At 41.4% G+C, this 16838-nt stretch overlaps 2 protein-coding genes across 2 annotated transcripts; both read right to left on the bottom strand.

Annotated features, from left to right (window-relative positions):
* Positions 1–5194: 5194 nt before the first annotated feature.
* On the bottom strand, positions 5195–9167 carry LOC145445757 (modulator of macroautophagy TMEM150B-like). The gene is made up of 5 exons (XM_080323885.1): positions 8689–9167; positions 7149–7404; positions 6893–7070; positions 6053–6078; positions 5195–5990 (listed from the first exon to the last, which is right to left on the bottom strand). Exons 1-5 carry the CDS (start codon positions 8793–8795, stop codon positions 5793–5795), a joined length of 765 nt encoding a protein of 254 aa, XP_080180011.1. The 5' UTR covers positions 8796–9167; the 3' UTR covers positions 5195–5792.
* A 226-nt stretch (positions 9168–9393) lies between these two features.
* Positions 9394–13491, bottom strand: LOC145445756 (modulator of macroautophagy TMEM150B-like). Its single transcript, XM_080323884.1, has 5 exons — positions 13092–13491; positions 10996–11251; positions 10101–10281; positions 9854–9879; positions 9394–9791 (listed from the first exon to the last, which is right to left on the bottom strand). The coding sequence occupies exons 1-5, from the start codon at positions 13193–13195 to the stop codon at positions 9585–9587; spliced, it is 774 nt and encodes a 257-aa protein (XP_080180010.1). The 5' UTR covers positions 13196–13491; the 3' UTR covers positions 9394–9584.
* Between the last annotated feature and the right edge of the window lie 3347 nt (positions 13492–16838).

The raw sequence follows: 16838 nt of genomic DNA, 5'->3' as shown, positions 1-16838 counted from the left end.
CATGGATATGCTTTGGCGACGGAGATGTGATACGGACTTTATAGTAAGGTCACCTAGTCTGCACCCCCGTTTTCTTTCTCCCCCGTGATTGCTGATCGCCTAGCGCGATAATTGCGGAAACTAGTTTTCGAGTCTTTGGTCTGACCCGGCCGGGGATCGTACCCACGACCTACCGATCAAGAAGCCGGACGCATCACCATTACACTATCTCGCTCGGCACAGCGTACACAGCCGGCTAAAAGAAGCGTAATTGGTATTCCTATAGCTGGCGTCCCGTGAGGTAAAATTTAATCAAACAGGTCTCAATCGAAAGCTATAGTGTCGCGCTGATTCCGAGAACACGAATTAATATGTTAACATGGCGATGGAACCACTCTGAAATAGCCGTCAAGGCCTATTGTTCGGAGAGTTCGCAGAAAAAGGAGAATGCCTGGCGAACAATCAGAAGATGCTGGCCTGAGTGTTGTTGAAGAAGTTAGACGATGCATGTTTCAAGCTTTGGACAGATTTAAACTTGAAGCTGAAACTAGGTTTACCGGCATACACCACTAAAATGATATGTTTGGATTTTTGAATTCCCACGCGCTGCTGCAAAGCGAAAGTCACAATTTATTCACCAGCGCTTTTAGAAGCACTTATGACGACGAGGTGGACTTTTTGGAGTTAGCTGCGAAAATTGTCATGCCTTATACCTTTGAATTAGGGACAATATAAATCAGAAGATTGCTAGCTTTTCGTACAAACCAATATGCGGCCTCTAGGGCGAACACAAATTAAGATATGATCATATGAAGTTGTTCAACTTAAGATTTTAAAAGGGTTAAGAGGCTGGTGCGGAGCAGTGAAGCCACGTTTGATCGTAGTGCAACAGCGTTTGATGTTTTACAGTGGTTAGTCAATGCAAAGCTACTTGATTCGACTTATTTACGTTCCACCTTGAATGATGATCGGCCATCAGCTCTATCCATTCTGTGTATAGAAAGAGACTACGTTCCAAAACATGAATTTGAGGATATTATCGCTGATTTTGCTTTGAGGCGGCTATTGATTTTCTATTTGCACAATACATTCGTTCACTATTTCTTGTCTTTATTATTTTTGGCCTTATAACGTTGAGACGGTGAGGCTGAGACCGGGCATATTATTTGTAATTATTTTTATTGACAAGATTGCTTGAACACGAATCTATGTCGAAATATGTTGCGGTTTACTTAGGGGGGCGGCATTTTAAGCGAGAGCCAGGGGCGGCAGCACATGCTGCTACGCCAGTGCTGCTAACTAGGCTATATTGATCATGTCATTACCAAAGTCAAATAGAATCAGCGTTAGATTTACCTTCGAATATTGGAACAGATCAATAACAACTTGAACATAATGAATACTGTGCCATTGTAATAGAAATGTACAATCGCCGAAGAATCCATTGGTGTTACAGCTGTGAAGCCTATAGGTTACGACTACTTAATACTCGCCACATTTAATTGGCGATAATAACATATATAAAGATACCCAAGATGACACAGGATGTAACCAACTATACATCAAAGGGGCAACATACAGGGATATCTAAATATAAAAAGATAAAGATATCCCTGCAACATATTGCCAATGGCGGTTGCCATACCAACCTGCTTAGATAGGCCTATCTAAATATGCTTCGCAACGCAAGCTATACGACCTCTTGGTATTATACTATTTCTCATACCAGTTTGATAGTTTGTTGCGTCCGTGGTTGTACCAAGTCACGGCATTCCGTGTCACAAAAGTCCTTCCCGGATTGTAATGTTTGACGCAGCGAGTACGAGTGCGAGTAATTCTACAGAAGGTCGCGCCCCCAAGTCCAAATCACAATTTTCAGTCACGAATCATCAACGGGTCATGTTTTACCATCATAAACAAGTAATGTGACGTAATAGTTGATCTTCCACTGCGAGGTAACTTTTGAAAGTGATGTAATAGTGAAGTTTGATGAGTTGTTTCAGGCTTCTGGAGTAATTTTAGAGCGAATTTTAAGTTCTAAAATAGCAAAAAAATTGGTAGTAAAATATTGTCGCATGCTTCGAAATACAAAATGCCGTCGCGGGCCGCACAGAATGGTCTCGCGGGACGCGTGTTTGAGACCTCTGTTTTAAGCAGTGTTTCAAAGAAAGGCCTTTAAAAAATGTGTTTCTCTAAGTTGTTAAATTATGCCATAATTGTATAAATACCTTCCAAAAAACATGGGTATGAGTCAACGGACGATTACCACCTGATATAGCAGACGTATACGATATGGGATGGTTGGAACCCTCAGAATAGTTGGTTAGCTATGGTACGTAGATATCTCGTAGGAGGAGCAACATTTAACCTATATTTTCAATGGTCAATGTCAATCCGCTATGACGTCACAATTGAATATTCGTGACGTCATGGCTTGAAAATATGTTTGACCAAGGGCCTTGTTTTAAAGATGTTTGTTTTAAAATGATTTTTGTTTTAAATTCAACCCCAAGGTCGATGCTCAACAAGCGCTTATATAATACTAATGATGTCTCTCCCTCGTATAATCTCTGTAACCAGTTCGATTTACAAATTATGCAACCATTTTCAAAGACTCTTATGGTCATCGATCGACAATTTATTCTTATTGGAATTATTGCGCGTTTTTTTTTTTGCGTCTCAATCCTACTACAGTCGACTCCGCTAAATTCGGACACCGAATAACCCGGACTATCACTTTATTCGGCCAAAATGCTCAGGAACGGAATAAAAGTAAAAATTGCACGTATAAAGACGGTTAAATCGGACAATTTTCCGCTTTATTATGCCTTTATTCACGACCATGCAACGAACAATTGATTTTCCGGTTAATTCGGCCGATAGTGACCGAAACCAAAGTGTCCGAATCAATCGATCCGGTCCGGCCAAAATTGAAAAAATCCGGCTGGATATCCAATCCGGCTACGGCCAGGCCGTGTTATTTTTGGCATATGCCAAAACTGCCAAAAATAACTTATTTTTGGCATTTTTCGATTTTTATTTTTGGCAGTTTTGGCATCGTCCTCTAAATAGATAGTTTCAGCCTTGAATTAGTCACAAAAACGCTTTATTAGGGCTAGTTTGTCAAAAGACCCCACAAAATGTGCAGCATCCACGTATAATCAGTGCCAACAAACAATAAGAAGAAGAAAAAACCTAACGATTTCATAGGTTAATAATATCAAACGAAAAAACAAAATGTGCAGAATCCATCGGAATCGGTGTCAATAAGCAAAAAAAAAGAAAGAAAAGCCTAACAAACACGCTCAACAGCTGATTGTTACAGCTGCTGAATAGACTTAAATCGTTTGCACTCTAACAGTGCTTCCAAACTCAGGTCAGCTAAGTTTCTCCTAAATTCATTTCTCGCCCAGCGAATCTGGGAAATATCGGCTTCAACAGTAGCCGTTTAGGGAAAGAATGTTGCCAGTCATCCACAAAAGGTTTTCAGAGCTTCAAAATCTTTGGAGGGCCTAACCGCCTTCCATGTATCATGAAAAGAGATCACTTCGCCAGTGCCATCGATCTCATCGCGGAAAGAATTTTCTTCCCGGTCCTTTTCTAGGTGTTTCCTCTGTTGTCTCTCAACACATTCTATTTGGTAGCTCGACTATCATTTCTCCTTCAGTCTACCGATATATTTTCGGAGGAGTTTTGTCACTTCAGGTGGCTTTAATATTACCAACTCGCATGGAAGAGTCCTGTGAAGGTTAGCTTGTTAGAACATTGACGCAACAAGACTGTCTGGCAAATCGAGACTATGCAGCTCAGAAATAGCCAGACAGTTTGTTGCGTCACAATGTTCAACTCGATCACAATGCAAAAATCGTGGTTGATTTTGGGGGTTCCAGTTCCATGAGCAGAATATAATTTATATTTTAATAATCAGTACTGCGGCAGCTTCTCATTGATACCCGTTTTATCAAATTTACGCTCGACAAGCCGGTCAAAAACGGTCGTAAAATTGCCTTTGGACAAATGGAAAGTATGACGTACACCAAATGCAGTCAGCCGTTCAATCTCGCTGTGCCCACACCATTTAGGACACCATGCTTTCACCCCTAATGGGTGGGTTGGACCCAGATTAAGAAACCTGCCTTGCACAAACGCTCTTTTCACTTATAACGCGGTCCTGTTAACACAACACCATGAACGAAATACACTATTTGGCAAGCCGTGTTATTTTTGGCATATGCCAAAAATTGCTTATTTTTGGCATTTTCAAATTTTTATTTTTGGCAGTTTTGGCATCTGGCTCTTGAAATGCCAAAAATAACACGGCCTGGGCTACGGCCCATGCTCCGCAGTAGTATGTGTTGGCGGCCGTCGACATGCAATTTGAATTTACGAATTGTACTCCCGATTTCTTGAAAGATTTTAATTAATCTTGAAATTTTCTGCGGTTCAATGCGACTACGTTTTTCGATTTTAATGTAGTAGCACCCTTTGCAATCAGAGCCCCACGATACAGATGCGAACATCAGAGGAGAAAAAGCGCCTCATATGGAAATACCAACTCGGAATCATGTACTCCTCACTATACTAACAATCCTGATGGGAGGTCAAGAAATAACAGCATGCAACAAAGTGAATAATACCAATTGGCCCACCCGAAGATGCATCATAATTTATAACTTGCTCTAAATTTTCGAAAACACCCCTACATCAATTCTATACCGGTGAATCTGATCACACGGGATGAGAAAGGATAAATGTTTGATGGTAATATGTAAAACTACTAATATCAATGACGAAATGCATTAGTGAATCTGAAATTTTTTTCGCGCTTGGCGCGACTATGAGCATTTCCTTCCATAACATTACCAGTGACCACTCGCGATTTGGATGCGCATAGTAGGCCTATCATTAAATAGATTAGTCCGGATTTCACCAGAAATGGACATGGACACTTTAACCTGGGTATTTGGCGTCCAGCTCGTTCATTATGACTATGCCCTGGAATGCGGCCGTGGGCTATATGAGTAGTCGAAATGCGGCCGTGAATGGCAAAAAGGTTGGCCACCCCTGGTCTAGGACAACCTTGAACAGCATTCCATCAATCCCAGTGACTTAGATAGCGTTCAAAGCATCCGCCTGGTGGAGCAGCACCGAATTTGAGATCCATTCGACATAGTGACCATACCATACTAATCACTTCAAGACAGAATCAGGCGTGTCGGTGCATAGAACATTTTATATAATCTTCCTGAAAATCGCACATCCAAATCCATTAACATTAAATTCTCAAATACAAATCCTGTCCAATTTAAGTCAAGATCTCTAAATCCCGATTTTTTACAATCCTAATCCACGCATCAACAGGTTTCTGGTTCGAATCCGACTCAGGAATTCCTATAACTAGAAGCGTTGTAGTTTTTCTAGGCTCCTTAAAGCCAGACAATCGGCGTAATAGGCGGTGTCTTGCAAAAGCCGAAAGTGGGCTAAATCGGTAGCTCAGGAATGATACAAAGAATTTCGGCCAGGTATAAGATTATCACGTGACTGGCCACTGATGTCGAAACGCCATGCATGCTAATACGACATGACACATTCATTACGTCAAGATAAAAATATATAATGTATGTATGCAATTCAGTCAAATAATACTGATGAAATGGAGCGAGAGCAATTACTAACATACAGTGAGTTTAGGATGAGTATATATGAGTTTTTCGCCATGCACAGTTTTCCTCTCTCTGAGATCCTTTAATCGGGGATCAAACCCAGGTCTCTCTATCCGGCAGCGAACACTATACGTTACCACTATCAGCTTGTCACGTACAGATTGCAGCGTTCGGGACATCCTCAGCAGCGTTCGGCAGATCCGCCGCGACACAATCATTCAATACGACTGCCAGATTAAGACAACGGACCGATCGTAACTCGTACGAAAGGGTTGCGATACTGAAAATTTCGACGAAAAGCACCGTCCATTCTAGAGAGGTAGCTACTTGGAAATGCACCGGAGAAGACTAAAAAGAAAGATGTAAATTATTTTCGCTTTTCCCGTCATATAAGCATACTCGAAACTCACGTGTCTGATAATGAAGAAGATTAAAACTTGAGATAGAGTAGTTTCAAGTCAAGGTAGATAGCATATAAATCTAGTTTCTTTACCGCTAAAATCTTAGCATTTATATGTTTGCGTTATGATTACGTGAGTGAAGAAATGCGTGCTAGAAATTAGGCAAAGGGTTACGAAGTGGTGACGTAAGAGTGACTTCGATGCTGAGATGGAATGCAATGGTGCAGTTCGTGAAAATATTTGGGCTGCAGTTCGAATACTATGGCTATCTGAGGAAAGGGATGCTGCCAACACTTATACAGATTTTCAACTTTAATTTGAGGCCACATGATATTTAGAGAGCAATGCCCTTAAGGAACGTTAAACGTTACATAGGTTTCGTAAACACTATATAGTCGAAGTGTTTGGGTAAGGTTTACACGGGACAGTAGGTAATTCGAATATATTATTTCTTGTGGTCAGCAACATAATTCATTGATGATTCCGTTAAATTGCGAACGGATATGTATGCATGAAGTGCGATAAAATCTTTGAACCAAACATCTGCCAGGACATGTGAATTTTATATGCACAATTGCACGCTGTATAGGTTTCAGGTAGCTGTCCCGTCAAGTTTCACTTTCGACATTGATGGAGATGTAAATAATACATCACGCGTAGCAGTTAAACTCTCAATTCACAACGTGTTTGGTGTCTGCTTGTCCAGGTATTAACAACAGTGAACGGTTTTGCAGTGTCGAACTATACACATGATGCAAGATCAGAGGTCATTCCGGTATATAGGATTCGCCAGGCTACGGTCGAATCCTCTCATTAAAAACCTACCTTAGAAATGATTTCAAAGGATACAGGGCACCGTGATTACAGTGATGATCACCGCTATTGTAATTCTGAAGAACAACAACCACTTTGGCGTAGAATTCTTCAGGTGATGCCACGTAATTGCGCTGAGCATCCACGAGTAGACTCCGAGACCACCAAAAGTCATGAATGCTCCAACCATATGAGGGTATAATACCTCCGTCCACTGCAAAAGAATTACATTCAAATAATGACCATTGACAGTACACACCTTTTCTTTCTACTGCTGATTCCCGGCACCTACCTGAAAGCTTGCTACGAAAGTACTCCCAACAAACGCAATGATCCCGCAAACTAAACCAGCATTATTCCAATGCGAATGAGCTCCCTTGGCTCGAACGTACGAATAGAAAGTGAGAATGACAACGATTGATATCAATCCCGCCCAGAATAGGATCAACGAAAATATGCAACTCTCCGGCGGATTTGTACCGACATCGCTTACAAACGGCCATCGTGGAGTAACTGGGATGTGTCCGTAACTCACTGCAATATGGTAGCTAGACCAAAAAGTAAATAGTTATTTCCATTTGATTCACATGCTTGCCATGACATCACATGAGTATATTACTTTTCGTAACATTCACGCCCTTCCCCACTTATAGGTAGAACCTGGGCCTATTATAAGTTATCATAGGCCCCCGTACAGAAAGAATACTACGCCTGGTGATGACAGAATAATATATATAATGTTATAAGTATAGTCTGCGCACCGATATGCTCAAACATAAACGACGAAGTTCGGTGTCTAAAGCACGGTATGTCACCGTTACCGACGTATAGATCAATTTTCGAATCACAGTATAGGCAGGCTATTACAGGGGTGTGCCCGCGGGTCAAATGACTGCGCAGAATGAAATCGTGATGCGGCGCGCAACGAAGTGTCAGTTTTTAATGGTGTGCATGCCGCCACGCGAGGTTTGAATTTAGATTATAGTCTGATGCATTTGAGTTAACCTAAAATTCGGTTAATGGAAAGGAAAATAAGAGTAAAATCACTAAAATATGATGCTGACCCAGGACATGAATTATTTTTGACAAAATTTATTCAATAACATGAAAAGACCTTTCGTGATTTTTTTGACTATTTACCTCCGGGTGTTGATAAATATTATGTGTAGTCCGATATCGAACTTATCTATAAGTCTTGTCGTCAAGGTTACCAATTCTTAATGGGATTTAAGGCCTTGAAATCACTAAGAAACCACACGTGAAGTCCGCGGGTTAGCTTCGTAATTTATGCCTGGTCCGTTCAGCAAATCTGTTGCACAACCCTGTGATATTATATTAAATATTTATTAGTCGCACCGAGGCATGATCAATAGGGTCTAATGGCTGTTGACAATACAACCGTGTTTATACTAAGCAAGATCAACAAACAGTTCAACAAAGGGAGCAAAATGTCTGTTATAATTATAGCATTCCGGCGCCAATCCAATACAACCAACAGATACAACCAGATCAGGTCGAATCAACCAGATACAATCAACAACTTTTCGGTCCACGCGGGAAGGGACGCAGGCATATACAAGATGAATGTATAATTGTATATAGACACAGTATGTTAGACAGACATTCATTTCCATAATAAACTGTGTCAGTCACCTACAATTTACAGCCCAGTTATCTCAAAGTTCGATAGGCTCCGGAAGGCACGACTGTCGCGACTCGCGACATATGGAAAGCTTTACAAGTAACAGACTATTTCACCTTATGTATTTGTAATCCATTTAGTATGGGCTCGGTCAGTGAGGTATTTTAGCACTAAATTTAAAAGTACTTACCAAACAAAGCATCCAGCAACTATAGCCGCGAAAGGGATCACTGGTAAAGCTGTTACAATCGCAGAAAGCAACATACTTGATGCTGCAGTAACACAAACCACGCGCATAATGAAACACTGTCAATGACTTTCCAAGTAGCCGGAAACCTTTGATATTGCGAACTACGGAAGTATGATAAATAGCCGTTTCCCTGACTACTGCGATCACGACACGTACAATAATTTTACGATACTGATATAGATATATTTATGAGAAAGTAATCCCCCGTCTAATTCGGCTTGAGGGTACAAATGAAATTGTGAAAACGAAGCGAAAAAGTGACAAACAGACCACGAGTTTCATAATATAATAATGATGACTAAGTCACAATCCCTCATGTTAAATATTTCCGATTATTGTAGTGTTACTCTCTAGGATACTCGATCATATACTTAGAACGGCTGTTCCCTATAAGCTGCGCGCGTGATCAATTGCGCAGTGCTGACACGGTCTCTGCGCACAGAAAATCTAAGCTGCGCACAAAAAAGCCGAAGTGATGATCGTTTTTTTAGTCGTTACGCACTGCAGTCCAAAGGACCGCGCAGTGAGTTGGTGAATTCGCGCAGACACGTGAAAAATTAGAAGGAACATTGCTTAGAACCAAGCTAATATGTTTTAATATGGGGTTAGAAAATGTGAAAGATCTTATCGAGGAACATTTGCGAAGACTGTGCTTGGTGATTTTCCGTGACAGTTTGGCCTATGACCTGTTATTTAATCGTATAAAACCGCCGCTGGGCGCTGAAATTGTTTTATTGCGAGAATATCACGCACGAAAACTGTAGCCTTTGTTAGATCTGACGTCATACTGAGGCAGACGAAAATATGTCTCGGAGTTGGCGGAGAGAAAAACCACGCTACTTCTTGTCGGAAGGCAAATAGGCGTCTTTCGCTTCTTTGGACTGGGTTGGTTGCCGTTGTATCTTTTTGTCTTTTATGGCCAACGTCACATCGAATTTGACGATATGCCGAAGCTCCAGTGACAGTGTCGCGACCATGGTCATTTGAAATAAGACTGTGAACCATTCGGAGGTAGTGGCCGCCGTCTTGTACCAAGGCGATATCTGTCATAAAGAAAAATATACTTAAACGGAGGAATACGGCAGTGATTTGATGTTGACCTTACATGTCCATTCATCAGAAAAAACACGACTTTGCGCGAACACGAAGAGAATGCAAGTCGTTATTAAGGATCAATGACTTTCGTTCATAGATGTTCAACAAGAGAAGTTATGAGGCTTCATCCGTATCCTAAACATGCCGGCAAGTCGCACATATATGAAATCGTGTTTTTTTCTATACTTTTATTTCCGTGAGGTAGGTGTTTCTGCCCCAGTAGGCCGCTGCGCACTGCAATTCATTATAAAGGATACGGGAAATAACGCTGGCAGTCGCAAGTGCGGAGAGAACTATTCGGCAGTGCAATAGATGAAATGTTTTCGAATCCTTAGATCCCGCGCCGTAAGTGATCGCAACTACAGTCCACATCCACAATCCGCACGTTATGAAGTATACGCTGGCACCGAAAACGTGTATCGTCGGGACGTCTGGAAACTGGATATGGAGAGTTAATTATTTTTACTTCATCGGTATAGTTCCGAAATAAATTATTCTGGATGCGGTGACGAAATGGAGTCAATTATACAGGAATCCTGTATCCGTTGTGTAATGAGCAATCGACAAATGCACGATTACTTCTTAGGTTGTTTGATTTATTCTTTGGTCATTTCACGCCAAGCCTGTAAGCCCGTTGCAGAATCCTGAATGGTTTGAACTTGGTCCACTTTCTCCTTCAGCTTTTGTGAGACAGTGGGCGGGCAGTAGGCTATGGTACACTTTTCGGGACTTGGGCCCACATTCGACGTACGAATTATTGCCCGGGCACTCAGTTGAATGTCTACTGCTAATCTATGTAACATGGGAACATAATCAGTATGGCTCTGTAATAGGTCATGTATGTAATGCGATAAAGTCAAGATACGCTGGTAGGTCAATCACGCGAAGCGCAAAAAATACAATAGAATAATCCGACCAAGAAAATTTTTCTCTGTCGAAAAAGGATGACATAATTCATGGAAACTTGATGATGAGCAATCCCCCAAAATCATGGTCCACCCTATAAACAACAGACTTCTTGTACAAACGTGACGACGGATTTCTCTTAAGTGTGTCAATGCCGAAATGATGTGATTTTACTAGATTCAAAAGCTGGCATACGTACCGACATTTCAAATATCCTATACTCACCTACTGAAAATGAATTTTCACCTGAAACGTAGACACAATGACCGATCCCAGATAGCACACCCATCCCAATAAACGTCCCACGTTATTGATGCACGAGGAACGCCCAATGTCGTTGATATATTCATGGTAGAACTGCATGCAGACCAAAACTCCGAGTCCGCATATTGACAGGAAGAATCCGAAGAAACAGCTTTCCGGCGCTTTGGCGCCTACGTCACTGACGAAAGGCCAGTACGGGAGAGCGGGATAATGTCCGTAACTCAATCCGATCGCGTAGCTAGAAAATGGGATGCATTTGGAATTGGGATCTCACTATCAGTGGACAAAAAAATGCAGAAGTCTGCTCAGCGCTACGCTCAAGTGTAATATTACGTGATGTTTGTACTGTTAACAAGAATCACAGGCGACACTACTTTTCAACCACTGAGTTACTGCATCAGGCTGGACTGCAGGGATGGTCAGCCTGTGGGCGTACGACGGCATGTGGCCGTCTACGCACAACTAAATAAGCGTGTGTGGCGGCAGGCAACAAGCAATTTGAATTAAAGAATTTGATGATGCGCCCAATAAAAAAATGCCAATTTGGAATGGTGTACGTCTCACGAATGAAGGTTTTTCTGGTACGTTAGGGCAATTCCAACATATATTTTTACACTCGCGACAATCCTGGTGGGATGTCATGTAATCATGAGTGCAACAACGTGATTAATAACAACCCGAAGATGAACCATAATTAATTTTGAGCTCAACACTTTCGAAGACACCCTCTCCATCAGCGGTATACCGTTAAATCAGATCACGTGGGATGAGAAAGGACAAATGTTCGATAGTAATATGTACAACTAACTATATTATTGATGGAATTCATCCTTGAAGTTAAAGTGAAACGATTTTTGCGCTCCACACGACTAGACAACGAATCCCAATAACCTTTCATAAAATCAATACTCCTAGTGATTTCGGTTCTTAGTCAGCGCGCAGAAGCGTTCTGCTTCTACAATTAGAAACTTTTATGCGAATGATATTTCGGTTCAGTTCAGTTCGGTTTATTAGCAATTTTTATCATTTCAAAACACAACAAAAATGCGATACAATGAAAAGATAGGAAGGTTTCGAAACGACTTAGAGCAGTCTTTGGAATCAGACACCCACCTTGTCCTAGGCGATGTAAAGAGGAGGCATGCACACTGAATGAAAAGTAAAAGAATATAGCATAATAAAAAACAAGCGACAAAAAGGGGTGGCATGTCACGGGAGACGAGATCGATAGGTCATGTGATCTTGAAGGCGGGATAGTATTTGCTTAGCAGAAATTGCTTGTATTTCACAAGGAAACAGTAATGGCACAGGCACCGCAACAACAGTCCGTGGTCCGAAATACTCTATTAGTAACCATGGACTACTACTGTTTTTAGTAGGCCATGTAGTAACCAATTTAACTTGGACATTTGGCGTCCATGTCGAATGCAGATCCATCTGGAATGCGGCCGTACATCATATAGCAGGACGGGCAACATACGGCCCGCGACTCGAATTTGAGCGGCCCGCGGCCACAGTCTGCCGCAATCCCCCACTGCTGGATTATGCTACGTCAAATTTTAGTGACTGCAGGTTATTATTTAGCGTGTGTGTATGTATAGCGTGCGATAGTGATAGATAGATAATTATAGACATTAGGAAGCAGTTGAGGTACAAAGTTCAACTTGATCCACCTTATCAATCTGAATTTTGTGGAGCCGATTCGATCAAGTCCGGCAATAACTTTTCACGCATCACGGCACATGTATAACAGATGTATTCGAATCAAATTTGAGGCATCATATGTATTATGCTGTATCGCAAACGGTATCATAAAATAGCAACGGACTCCTCTTTAAGAAGAGGGAATCCAATCGAATAAAACCAGTTTCAGTATAAAGAAATAGCATCCCATTTGTGTAAGTCCGGCTTTCTCTTTCGTTACCCATAATACAGGTACCATTTATTAGTTCAATATCCGTATCTCCCTCGATGCCGGAATAGCCCTATTTACGTCGCACGATGCTGGAAACGGTACGTGTGGCTATATATATATATGAGTAGGCTATACTGAGTAGTGAGGAGCCTTCTGTACATACCATATCAAATTGCCGATAACGCTGACGACTAAGCAGGCGATTGGCAAGAGTGTAAATACTGCAGAAGTCAGTGTGATTTTTGAAAGATAACTCGTCTTATCCATATTCGCCGCACAATAAAATAAGCTGTAAAGAAAGGACAAGTAAATAACTATTACATGCACTCAAACCGCGATGGTTCGAGTCAAATATCTGACAACAGCAACATCGCTTGCCTTTCTGATCGTTTCTTTGTAATCGCAACTGCGGCAATTTTCCTAGCTGATGAGGCCTCTCAAGAATGATGTGTAATTCGGATTTCCGCTACGCAAATGGTTGTTGATTAATGCAAAATTGCGATTATTAACGATGAACAAGTCCATCCCCGTTTGTTTGCTGTCAGAGTTACGTTTTTTTTTGTCAAAGTTCTTTCGAACCGACTTCTTTCTTAGCTTAGAATTTCTAACACCCTTTTGTGCTTAGCAATAAGCAAAAGTTCATAGTGTATAAAATTTGTCTGACTTTTCGATTCGCATTAAATGGTAGATAGCAATCATCCAATTGTACAGCATGGTGCATCTCTTCGTGATAACCACGACAACTCATTAGAATGTAAATTGCACATTGTGCTGTGTGTTATGGAAGCTTCGTTCACCCCAAAAGCACCAATTCAGTATGAGAGCATGCAGTTTACATCCATGCTTTCTCACATTTTATCGTTTCTCGTTTCGCGTTTGACAGCTCGGAGCATGTATGCGAATCAGTTCTCTTGTGGCTCCACATTTTCCTATCGTGGCATCATTGTAAACATATTCACCGACAACAACGCGGATATTCATCTCTACGACAACGTTGATTTTATGCGACTAATCAGGAAGTGGTTGTTTGACTATGAATGGATTTCGGTTAATTATTTGCAACGAACACCATAAAGCTATGATTATCAAAATCTATACAAATGCGGACTTGAGACATTCTTTTATAATTCCACCGTACATGGAGCTGCGAGTGAGTGACTATACCTCAACTCTGTTGCATCACCCTGCGAGTACATATCAGAACTTTGAGAACTGTGTGACGATGAAGATATTATAGAGAGTATGTAATTCTGCATGAATATGATTTATAGAAAATGCAAATGAATTTCGCGCCCATCAATTATTCATACCGATATAACGTTTGGTTAAAGCATCAATCTGTCCCTCTTTCCTCCCCTCTCTCTCGCTCCTTCAGTTGGTACAGCGAAAATGGACGGGAGTATTTGTGTCATCCGCATAAAATCTCTTGTATGCATACAGTCAAGACAGATGTACTCCAGTGCTCTTGAACCTTTATCGTCGTGGTACACCCATTTAACGTTTACTCAAAACTCGTACACTCCGGACCAAATACTACGCCGATTCCGTAGTAAGCCTCATTTCGATTATTGCCTACATATATAGCATACGGTCACAATCCAGGGGAATGTCGTCATGACCCATCTGGACGACGAATACTCGAGTGGAATTGGCTACCGAGAACTTTACACCGCCGAGAGCCATCGTGGTGTTCTGTGCCATCACTGTGTCTTGAGATATATACCTCGCGCATAAAAGTTTCAAATTGTAGAAGCAGAATGTCTGGAAAATCGCGAGGAGCTCAACAATCTTCATTTCTTGAATGAATTTCGTCGATTTTGTTGGTAGTTTCACATATTGCTGAACCACCGTGTCGTTAGGTTGCCCACCAACAACGCTACACACTACATTTGGCTGAATTCCAACCGACAGCATCGGTTCAATGCAATTTGAAATTTCGTCAGTTTCTACGTTACTTCGCCATTACAAAACATCGCAATTCATGTTCCAGGCAGTGATGAGCATCGGAGCGGAGTCGGAGTGGATTCGGAGCGGAGTTTAGCCGATTTTGTGACAGTCGGAGCGGAGTCGGAGTTTACTACAGATATTTTTTCGGAGAATTTCGGAGTATTGTAACTTTTTTCTCCGATATCTTCGGATAGGTCTGACCAGAATACACTATTGATTATGATTACAAACCAAAACACAGACAGTTGACACCTTGCAAAGTTGTAATGTGACGGGTAACATGCAAAAATGATTGCCAAGTGCATAAAAATCAGCCACCAACACTGCAATTGGGGACTGGAGAGTAGACAATACTATAAGGTCAACCATTTTATCACATTTATTTAGTAAAACACATTACTAAGCGTACCATGCTTGCCACTCTAATGATATGGTTAAAATGGTATGAATAGCATTTTCGTTGAACGTTGTCTGTAGGTAATTATGTTTCGGATACTCGACGAGATTCATCGGAGTATCTCGGAGTCTGGGATTGAGTTCTTCGGAGTCGGAGGGAGTTTTCCTCAGACGCTAAAGTTGTCGGAGGGATTCGGAGTCTCGAAAAGCACTATCCGCTCATCACTGGTTCCAGGCAAGCCTGATATAATGCTTTCGTCACGTATTTTCATCTTCAGAAGGACCTATGATGGAGTAGTTTATAGACATTACTCTTGCAAAGCACGACCGTGTCCGAACAATGTTTAAATAGATCGCTTTATTGACTCTGTCATTTGAATTTGATAGTTTTCCATTTCACGAACGCCCAGGCGAGTCAGCCGAAAATTACATTTTCACTGGGTCGCGTTAAAGTCGCGTCGCCAAGAGTGAGTGTTTCCTCAACGCCTTGGGTCAAGTTTGCAGACCTAGGTGGTTTAGGGTGTGTTATTTGACTTGTTTTTGGGGAGGGATTATGCCTATGCTGTTTGGCTTTTCGGGGGAAAATTATTCCCGCATTGCGTAATTTTAAATCTTAGTGTGTACGGGCAAAAAATGTAATTTTTGACGGGCTCGCCAGAATGCTCGTGAAATGGCAAAGTAACAAATTTGACATCTCTGCTGGAACTAGGTTATAGGCTACAACGGAACCTTTCGAGTATATCATACCCTGCTAATTCAACAAAAATTATAAATGCAGCTCTTTACTGCAACTTAAGTGCATTTTCTCGCGATTTTAGTGCAACAAAAACTTGCCCTAATCATCACATAATGACAGACGTCGAAAGCCATCACTCTCTGGTATAGAGTGGATCATGGATCCAGAGCTGGAGTGTATCTTGATCGGCTTTCAAATATTCTAGTCCGATCGGTATTAGGCCGGGGTCAAAGTTTTGGTAGAGGACTCGGGCCGGAGCCCAAGCGGGGTTTTTGATGACCATGAATATGACCAGGAAAAAACGTACTAAATGGTCCCGTGTAATTCATGCATGATGAGTCACTGAGTTACTTACCTGCAGCGTTATACGTTCCAAAGACAATATATATTAAACAGATTCCTTGGATTGAGCAGTTTTCTGGGTCATGATTTATCGTAGTACCATGGGTCAAAATCATGTTCAATTCTAAGATCCAGTCATTTAGACAGGAAGGATCTGTGTAGTCCGTATTCAGTAGATAACAGGATCGGAGAAGTAGTGAGAAATTTTTTTCACTTCGCTCTGGGACCATATTTTAGAAAATCAATTTTGTGCGACAACCTCACAAGTGTGATGTTAAGTGATTGATAGCGCAACGATGCCAATGAGCCAGTGCTGCAGATTGAACATATCGAGCGTACAGGACGAAATAATAGCATAGCGCATGTATCCCTATTATCTAATACAATATCAGAAGAACCCTTCTAGGGATTCCTACCTGAAATCTAAAAACCTGCAAACAGTACCATTCATATATTGCGGATCGAGGGCCACGATTTGGTAATTTCATT

Source organism: Botryllus schlosseri, chromosome 9 (genome assembly GCF_051294905.1).
Source record: "Botryllus schlosseri isolate E-star chromosome 9, Bs_hap1, whole genome shotgun sequence".
Classification (NCBI taxonomy): Eukaryota; Metazoa; Chordata; class Ascidiacea; order Stolidobranchia; family Styelidae; genus Botryllus; species Botryllus schlosseri.
The sequence above is the reverse complement of the archived record's forward strand: the minus strand, read 5'-3'. Positions and strand labels throughout refer to the sequence as shown.